The sequence below is a fragment of the Sinocyclocheilus grahami genome, unplaced genomic scaffold (genome assembly GCF_001515645.1).
Source record: "Sinocyclocheilus grahami isolate Dianchi unplaced genomic scaffold, SAMN03320097.WGS_v1.1 scaffold805.1, whole genome shotgun sequence".
NCBI lineage: Eukaryota > Metazoa > Chordata > Actinopteri > Cypriniformes > Cyprinidae > Sinocyclocheilus > Sinocyclocheilus grahami.
The window spans coordinates 495,338-505,447 of NW_015505984.1; the positions used below are offsets into that span (position 1 = coordinate 495,338).

At 34.7% G+C, this 10,110-nt stretch overlaps 2 protein-coding genes across 2 annotated transcripts; one reads left to right on the forward strand and one right to left on the reverse strand.

Annotated features, from left to right (window-relative positions):
• Window positions 1-1,442: 1,442 nt before the first annotated feature.
• LOC107562099 (class I histocompatibility antigen, F10 alpha chain-like) lies at window positions 1,443-4,656 on the reverse strand. The gene is made up of 6 exons (XM_016246664.1): window positions 4,509-4,656; window positions 3,874-4,140; window positions 3,513-3,791; window positions 3,054-3,344; window positions 2,386-2,483; window positions 1,443-1,904 (listed from the first exon to the last, which is right to left on the reverse strand). Exons 1-6 carry the CDS (start codon window positions 4,552-4,554, stop codon window positions 1,842-1,844), a joined length of 1,044 nt encoding a protein of 347 aa, XP_016102150.1. The 5' UTR covers window positions 4,555-4,656; the 3' UTR covers window positions 1,443-1,841.
• Window positions 4,657-4,865: 209 nt separating this feature from the next.
• LOC107562090 (class I histocompatibility antigen, F10 alpha chain-like) lies at window positions 4,866-6,932 on the forward strand (the record flags this gene model as incomplete). The annotated part of the gene is made up of 5 exons (XM_016246654.1): window positions 4,866-4,936; window positions 5,643-5,909; window positions 6,004-6,279; window positions 6,459-6,767; window positions 6,895-6,932. Coding segments are annotated over exons 1-5 (945 nt in total), but the record flags the coding sequence as incomplete, so codon positions are not given.
• Between the last annotated feature and the right edge of the window lie 3,178 nt (window positions 6,933-10,110).

Genomic DNA, 10,110 nt, shown 5'->3' on the forward strand with positions numbered 1-10,110 from the left:
AAGTAATGCCAGTTACTTTGTTTTCCCATTTATTGACTGACAAGTCTCCTGTCCCCATATTGGGAGAAATCGGGAGTACAGAGGCGTTGTGTGCGCTGCGCTTTTTCACAAAAAAACAGATTTAGTATTCATCAAAATGAATTAAAACGGTCAAATGCAAACTCAGAATATGACGCAAACCTGCAATAATTAAATATGTTAAATAACACAAATGTATCTAATCCCATTTTATTAACGGATTTCTTTGCTGCTGAATTTTGATGATCCAGTTCAACCGTACTAATAAGCAAAAATGACTTTAGATAAACTAACAATTGTGCTTCATTGTTTTTTTATTGCTGAAGAGTGTTTCTTCTCCTGCGTTCTACTGTACAGACGTGAATTTACTTTTGCTTCAGCCTGAGCTTTATTCATTACACTTTTTGGTGTGAAAGGGCTTTTATATTTGCTATAAATAGAACTTCTTATATTAAAAACAATCAAGCCCTGCTTATATTTACAAAAGTAACGTGAAAGTAACGCAAAAGTAATATAACGCATTACTTTCCATAAAAAGTAACTAAGTAACGTAATTAGTTACTTTTTTAGGGAGTAACGTAATATTGTAACGCATTACTTTTAAAAGTAACTTTCCCCAACACTGACCGTGACCATAAACTCATTAGTCACATAGAAAAATAAACTGTAGAGAGGGGGGCATTTTGCTAAATATATGCACCATATAATAGTTATAGAGACTTTAAGAGCTGAAGTGGCTCAGAAAAGATAAAGAGTTATGAGAAACTATGATGTGTGTCAGATCCGTATCATGTTCAGCAGCAGCAGCTCTTAAAGCAGCCAAAACAACCTCATAACCAGCTGCTGTGATGTCTGCTCATCAAAGAACAAAAGAAAAAAAAAGAGGAAATCAATAACTTTTTTAGCTTTAAGGATTCATCAATATTCATCTATATATTTAGTGTTTGATATCTTTATTCAATTGCTGTATATTTCCTACTTGCTGAAGGGCACATGTAGCTAAATATGACATTTATTATAATGGGTTTATGTGAAGATTGTTTTAAGTTCACTTAAATTAGAAGGTTTTTTTTGTCTAATAAATGTTCAAATTGATAGCTCTCAATTATACTGTAATGTTGAATGATTCTATATTAGGGGGAAAAAACTATTTCATAGAGACATCAGTAGTATTAGTGATCCTTTCTTTTATTACAAAAGATGCCATTAAACAAATAGTCAAAATATACTGTCTTTATGTTGTTTATACATTAATTTGAAGACTGAATGTGAAATTATTGCAATATAAATGTATATTTAAAAACTTTAATGTTAGGTGCGATAAATCATGATTAATCGTGATTCATTTCAGAAAAATGTGCAATTAATTAGTTAAAAATTTTTAATCAAATGACAGCACTAATATTTACATATTAAATGCGTAAAATATTTACAAATGTAGGTGGTGAAAGATGTCGGCACACATTAAAAATTTAAGATGCCCATTAAAGTCTCTATTAACATAATTTTCACATAGAGACAGTATCTGGATATTCTTCAGTTGGTTTGCATTTGCACCTTCACATCGATGTGTCTCCAGCGTATTTGGATAGACATCACAAAATGTAAGAAAGTGTTTTCGTCTTCCTTTCTTCCTTTGGTTATGTATTTTGTCTACGGCACCAAGTTAACTAAAACTGCCACTGATGTCCCTTCATAAAAAAACAGGTCCATGACATGTTTTTGTCAAAGGTGCATGCTAAAAATTTTCTGTTCTCCCACATTCTGAAGATACCCAGTTATACTGAAATCTGGGAAAAGTGCAGACAATTGGAGGAAACTCTTCAGAGACGTTTGTCACTATAGGTCAGCTTTTCATTTTGACAGACTGCCTGCTCACACAGTTTCTGAAAAGTAATGTCATAAAGATTAAATTAGCATATTTTTTTTTCAATTTTCAATTTTTTCAAACACTATTTTATGACCACTTAAGCAGAATGTGACTAATCCAAATCTTTGAAATTTGACATTGGAATTGGAGTAAGTTCACACTAGCATTCAAAAGTCATTTTAAAGTGAAAGTTACGTGACGTGTGGCCAGGTGTGGTGTCCCATACTCAGAATTTTTGCTCTGCATTTCACCCATCCAAGCGCACACACACAGCAGTATTTCCAGCCGTAATAGTGATTTTCAAAATTAGTGAAGCATTGGCTCTATTTAATTCCACCCTACTGGGATTTCTATCAAACACATTCAAATGTGTTTAAATCCAAACATTTGAATGCTTGTGTCATTGATGAAGGACATTCCCATCATCCTACAGCTGATGAACACATGAGATGAGAAAATAAGAACATTCAGACAAAAATACAGGTAAACATACTTACTCGCTTCATTCGGCTTTGTACAAATAAAGTACAAATAACCAGGACTATGGTAACTCCCATCACACACACAAATGTTGTGAAGAATTCTACTGTAGGTCCTTAAAAAAGGTATAAAAAATTATACTATAAAAAAGACACAATAATACAGAAACAGCAAGATAGGGCTAAAACAAATAACTTATGAAATAAATAATCAGTATTAAAAAAAACAAGTTATTAGTTATCATCATTAAATAAAATTCATAAAATTGAAATTGCAATAAAGCTAAAATAAAAATTTTTTTTTTTTTTTTTTTGGCCTCTAACTGAAATATGTATTAAAATTACTAACTTGAAATAAAAACTAAAACTACAAAGACATTAAACCTAAACAGAATATTTAAAAACAACAAAAACTTGTCCTAATTAACCATTGTAATAGTTTGATCTCAGACTGACTCCAAATTTTTTCTGAAACTTATACGGGTTTGGAATGACGTTCAATGAAGGTGAGTAAATAGTAAAAGAATGATCATTTTTGGCTGATGTGTGATTTTGATAAAAAAAATGTACATCTTCATTTGTGGCATTAAGATCCTATTAGCCAAACATGTTAAGGATAGGATATACTTCGTAGTAAGTATAAAAACACAAGCATAAAACACTATACCACACTATTATCAACTTACTTTTGTTATTTTTTATCTCATCCTCAGTCAGAACTTTCTGGATGGTCTTTCCCTTGTGCTCCACCACACAAACATACCGGTGCTTCTTCCAGTCGTCTGGATCGATATTGAGGGTAGATGTCCTCTGGAAGGTCCCATCCTCATTTATTAGTGTCTCTCCAAGATCCACATCCTCATCGTGCTCCTGTCCATTTCTTAACCAGGTGATAGTCATTGCTGATGGGTAAAAACCTGTGGCATGACACTGAACCACTGGAGAGGAGGAACTCTGTAACAGAGACACTTCAGGAGCTAAAAAAAAGATAAATGTGAGAAAAAGGTTTAATATTTTCTAAACAGTTATATAGATCCACAATATTAAGCTACATTTGTTGTTTTAATGAAGCAATCCACATTAAAATAAAAAGAAACACCAATGACCTATAGATGAACAAAGGGAAATTCTCAAAGACAAGCTACCTTTGCTCTCTAAAGGAGCTTTCCTTGAATTTATGAAAAATCTCAGCCAGTAAACACACTCATATTCATAGTGCTGTTGTAGAAATTCAAGCTGTGAGCTGTCATTGTTCCACTTGGCTGTTGATTCCATTGCCTGTGGTGTAGCTGCAGTGTATCTGCCCTTCTTCACGTCTAATGTAACATAGTCTTCTCCATCATATCCATACTGATCAAACCCATATGATTCTCCAGTCTCATCAGCCCAACCACATCCATACATCCTCTGATACACATGAACACCTGAATGAAAGAATGGGGGGGGGGGCTCTTTTGATGTATTCCTTAAATGTTTAATACTGTAGTATAAAGTATTTTAACTCACCACCTGTCTGATTGAATCGCTGCATTAGAACAGCAATGTTGTTCTTGTAGGTCTGCTGTACTTGTTCTCTGATCTCAGTGTCTTCTTTCCACAGCTCTTTAGATGCATATTCCTTCATCCATTCCTGTCTGGGAACCAGTGACTCTGTTTCACTGTCATAATAATCAATTTGTTGTCCATCCAGTGTAGTTACAGCAAAAAACTCTGGGATCCCTGCAATCGTCTTTCCACTGATTCCAGTGTAAGTAGTGATGAATGTGTGCAACGCTGGAAAAATATGAAACAAACAATCCACACCACATACAGTGTCATAAATCAAATTACTATAAAATACCACTAGCCAAATGAATATTGCTTGAATCTGAGATATGATTTGTACTGCAGATTTTTTTTTTTTCCTTTTGGAAAATCCCGTTTTTCTTCCACTATAGTTTCCAGATTTCTACAACTTCTACTTTTTCCACTCATTCAAACATATTCTTCCAACTGTGAACCCAGTTCTGATCTTTACCCTAGCAACTATATTAAATCTATTACGTTAGCCAGATAGATTTTTCTGACAGTTCAACATACGGAAGTAGCTGAAGGCCTTGACAAATAATTCATTGTTTAAACGACGTTAAAAAACATCTCACCTGAGCAAACAAAAGGCATGTAGATGAAGAAAATTATGAAGTTCATTATGGACGAAAACTCATGAATTTGATCCACAATTTCTGTAAGTGTAGTTGCTGTAGAAAACTGTAAAAACTGCTTGGTCTTCGCCACACCCGAATCTAAAGGAAAAATAGGTTACCAAGCAAGTTACATCAGCACGGGAGTAAAAGCTTCCGCCCTAAACTTCCGTACTGAGACTGCTTATCCAGAGCTGCAAAGACACGTCCTGTGGCTGCGCTCAGTAACCTGTTTTTTCCTGTCGATTCGGGTGTGGCGAAGACTAAGGAATTTTTACAGTACGGCAACTATACTTAAAGACTTGTGGATCAAATTCATGGATTTTCGTCCATAATGAACTTAATAATTTTCTTCATCTACATGCCTTTTCCTCATTTTGTTTACTCGGGTAAGATTAATTTTGTAACATCAGTTGAATGTTGAATTCTGTCAATCAAGGCCTTCAGATACTTCCGTGTGTAGAGCTGACAGAAAATCACACCACGCTTCAAATCTGATACTGTATGTAATATTTTCTCAAACATCTTTTATAATCTCCAGGCTAATAGAAGTATTTAACAGATTTAGTGCGTGCTTTTTCCATTGTGGGATGAAAAGTTCTAACGAAATGTGCAACAATTAAATACTTTCAGTATTTTCGAAGTATAGTTCCACATAAACAAATACTATGCTTCTGTGAACAATGGTTATCTGCGTAAAAGTCGTGCCTAATGGTTAGAGAGTCGGACTCGTAACCCCAAGGTTGCGAGTTCGAGTGTCAGGTCCGGCAGGGATTGTAGTGAATGTACAGCGCTCTCTCCCACCTTCAATACCACGACTGAGGTGCCCTTGAGCAAGGCACTGAACCCTCAACTGCTCCCCGGGCGCCGCAGCATAAATGGCTGCCCACTGCTCCGGGTGTGTGTTCACGGTGTGTGTGTGTTCACTGCTGTGTGTGTGCACTTTGGATGGGTTAAATGCAGAACACTAATTCCTAGTATGGGTCACCATACTTGGCCACATGTCACGTCACTCACTCACTCAAAAGTATTGATAAAAAAAGAAAGCAAGAGTAATTTGTTTTAGTTGATGTCAAATTGTTTCATGTTTTTCAGAGTTGCACACATTCATCACTACTTACACTGGAATCAGTGGAAAGGCGATTGCAGCAACTCCAGAGTTTTCTGCTGTAACTACACTGGATGGACAGCAGATGGATTATTATGACAGTGAGACAAAGAAGCTGATTCCCAGACAGGTCTGGATGAAGGAGATTGCATCTAATGGAATGTGGAAAAAAGACTCTGCGATCAGAGAACATGTGGCGCAGATCTACAAGACCAATATTGCTGTTCTAATGCAGCGATTCAATCAGACACGTGGTGAGTACATTTTTTTTACATAAATACTTAAAATATTACATTCCAAAGTACAGTAAGTACAGTAGAGCATCCTTTGCTCTTCTCTCTCATTCAGGTGTTCATACGTATCAGAGGATGTATGGATGTGGTTGGGATGATGAGACGGACATCAAATATGGGTTTGATCAGTATGGTTATGATGGAGAGGATTTTCTCACACTAGACATGAAGAACAGCAGCTACACTGCATCTGTACCGCAGGCACAAACCACAGTGCAAAAATGGAATAACAGAGAACAACTTGCATTATTACTACTGTACTTCAAACATGAGTGCATTTACTGGATGAAGGAGTTTTTAAACGTGTCTAAAGCTGCTTTTGAGAAAACAGGTATATAGTAAAGTTAATGGGACAAAAAGTTATATTAAAAGTTAAAAAGTTAAAGTTATTATTAAATCTTGCATATGCATAAATCATGTTTTATCAGACAGTTTGATAAATCTATGCATGCCAACATTAGAGAGGTTAAACTGTGCATGTGTTTGTTCCCTGTTCTGTATTTATTTTAGAGCCTCCTGAGGTGTCTCTGTTGCAGAGGAACCAAGACTATTATGTGGAGTGTCACGTCACAGGGTTTCACTCCAGAAACACAACCATTACGTGGAGGGAGAATGGACAAGCTATAAATGATTCTAGAAAATTGGTGAAGCCAGGAAAGATACTACCAAATGGAGACGGGACCTTCCAGAAGAATGTTACCCTCTATGTCCTTCCAGATGAATGGAGGATGGATCAGTATGCTTGTGTGGTGGAGCACAAGAGTTTTACAGAGACAATCCAGAAGATTCTGACTGAGGATGAGATCAGAATTATTAAAAGTAAGTTAAAACCATGAATGTTTCTACCTGTAAATTGTATTCATTTTTGGGACCAAACACTGAAAATTAAAATGGCTTTGTTTTTTTGCTCTGCCATATTAACGGTGTGTTTTTCTGTGTATTATAGAATGTACAGCAGGCTCACCATCATCACCACCACCACCACATTCTTTATATATCATACTTTTCATTTGCCTAGTTAGTGTTGCACTGATTGTACTTTGGAAATGCTGGAGTAGATTCAAAGCTCGTAAGTACTAATGACCTGTTACAAGACACATAATTCCTATGCATTGTGCAAATGTTTATACATGTGTTTCTGTGTGTGGTGGGACAATGAAGAAGAGGGCAGTAAAAGTGAACCTGTTGGTGTTTTTTCAGTTCCTTCATGTATTTTTTTATTCACTAAAATTATAAAACTGTAAGAATTCTATTGGTGTTTTGTGTGAAATGAGGAGATCCCTTTTTAATGTTCTTTAAATTTCAGTGCAGCGTGTAACACCTCTATATATCTCTTTTCACAGCTTACAAGAAGGTTCCCAAAAAACCTTCAAGACTTCAATGATTGTGTACAGAACAGCAATGGGCTCCACAACCTCTGACAAGTGTGCATCCCCTCCAAAAGCCTGTGGTCTGTGAGTGAGTAGTGCCTCATGGTACCATCGCAGAAAGACACAAAATCACTTTCCAGAACATTCACCTGCACAGTTCCTCACTGGCGGAGTGATATAATCCCATATAAGTCCCATATAATGTTTAACAAACATCCAAACCAGGGTGTCCAATCCTGCTTTTGGAAGGCAGCTCTAGTCCTAATTAAACACACCTGTATCAGCTAATCAATGTCTAAAGGATCACAAAACGTTCAGGCAGGTGTGTTGGAGTTAAACTACCCAGATCGCACACGTACGTCTGCAAGATGTCTGTTAAAGATCACTTCATCTGGAAAGCATCTGCTGTGAACAAACATCTGATAGACGTCTTTAAGATGCCAGTTTTACATCATAAACATCTTAAAGACATCTTCTAAACGTCTATTTGACATCTGATAGGAAACATCCTCTAGACGTATTGCAGATGAGCAAACACTCAAAATATACCTCTAGCAGATGTCAAATAGACATCTTTGTGATGTACGTGTGCTATCAGGGTATGCAGGAAAGTGGCCCTCCAGGAATATTTGTTTTACATTATTATTATTAGAAATATGATCTCTTTTTCCCTCTTAACTTATGGAATCCCTTACGGAGCAAACAAAGTCCTACAACTGTTGTATATGTATAAATGTGTGTCAATGGAAATATGTATAAAAAAATTTATTTGTGTCATGGCCTCAATGATCAGATGAAGTCTGGTCAGGTGCCATCTGTGTACTGGTCAAATTGATCGTTGTTTATTAAAAAGTGCTTGGTGATCTTGGGTAAGATCAACATGTATTATGTCATATTTTTTAATTTTGTAATGCTTTGTATGTCTTGCCTTATTGTGTGCTAAATAAAAAAAATTAAGCTTGATATTTTTCTTTTTCTGTGTGAGTTCAGTCTCTGCATTAAAGAGTTTTAACCATAGAAATAAGAATTATATTTGGTCAACTTTTCTCAAAGTTGATGTGATACATACTGTATTGATATATAGGTATAGACAGATAGACAGACAGACATATCAGATCAACCTTAATACTCAATAATCAGCTAGTTGCTAGATGACTATTCAGTTAGTCGACTACTATGACCATTTCTAGTGTTTATGTGAAAACGCTGTTACTATGTGTTCTCCTGATGTTGTGGTATCAGCACTACAGGGCTGTTTGTGAGGTCTGGTCACAGGAGGTAGTTAGTCTCCTCAGTGCCACACTGAATCAGGGCTGTGAAAGAGCCGCTGTCACATCAGCTGTGCAGCGCACGAGTCTGAGCACCAGAACACAACATGCAGCGCCGCGCCACTGTCTGCTTCAACCTGAGCGCCAGAAACACAGCAACACCTGTGTGTGAGAGAGAGACAGGTACACCAGAGCACAGAAAACCTGCTTATTCATGAGGATCTGACTCTTGCTTCAGAGTAAAATAAATAAATAAACTAAACAACACAATAACACAAAATAAACGTCAAAACATTACAATAAAATATATTTCTACTTGAGATGCCAGATGTTATTGCATATATGTAAATGACTATTATATATAATTAATAATGATAATAATTTAATAAAAATAAATATTTGTATTATTTAAACAAATATTATAAATTATATTTGAAAAACAATTTAAATATATACATATCTTAATAAATAAAATGTACATTGTAAAAATGTAAATCCAAATGCATTTATTATATGCAAATAACATTTTAAGATAATTTGTTTTTATATATAAAAAAGTATAATTCTATAAATGTAAAAACAAAATCATTATTATGTAAATAATAAAATCATCTAATTGACATATATATACATATAATAAAAAGTATAATAGTAACAGTAATTTCATAAAAGAAAAAATATTACACATTTAAAATTATATATATGTAAATAATGATTATATAAATGTAAATATATTTGTGATATTATTATATTACAATTTAATAATTCTAATTACAATTATTATATTTTAATTTATGAAATTAAAAGAGTTAAGATATATTAAAATATAATTTAAATATATTTAAAATCAGGAAACATTAAATACAAATAAAATAAATGTTTTTATTATAAAAAATTTAAATAAAAATAAACAAACATTATTATATATACACACAATTTAAATATAAAGGAATTTATTACATATAAATTATAATATAACAATAATGATAATTTACAAAAACAAGAGGGAAAACGGCAAGAGAAAACGGTTTATCGGCAATACATTGCCGATAAACAAAAAACATTTAAATGTGTTCTTGCACTACTGTGCCATAAAAAGTTCTCCAGTACTCAAGGGGGCGATAGAGATTCTTTAAAATCTGCTATTAAGCTAGCTAGATATATAACAAAAAAATCTCTATAGTTTAACTAACTTTAACTAACCTGCTTTGTCTACTGTCGTACTTAACCTGAAAGAGAAATCAAATCAAATTTATGCAATCAACAGCATATGCGTTATACTTATAAGCATTTGCATTCCAGTATTAGCATAACGTTTCAGCATTTAAGTATAAAACACACTTATACCTCTATAATTTCCTCTAAACCCCTCAGTCCCACACTCACACCAGGTAAAGTCCAAGTAGAGCGCGGCTTTAGCGGAGACTGATGATTTGTTTTGCTCACTCTGGCCTCAGGCGTCAGGAGTCGCTGCACCCAACAGACCTGTACGCGCGCTAGCATGAGGCTAACCGGGCCAAATCA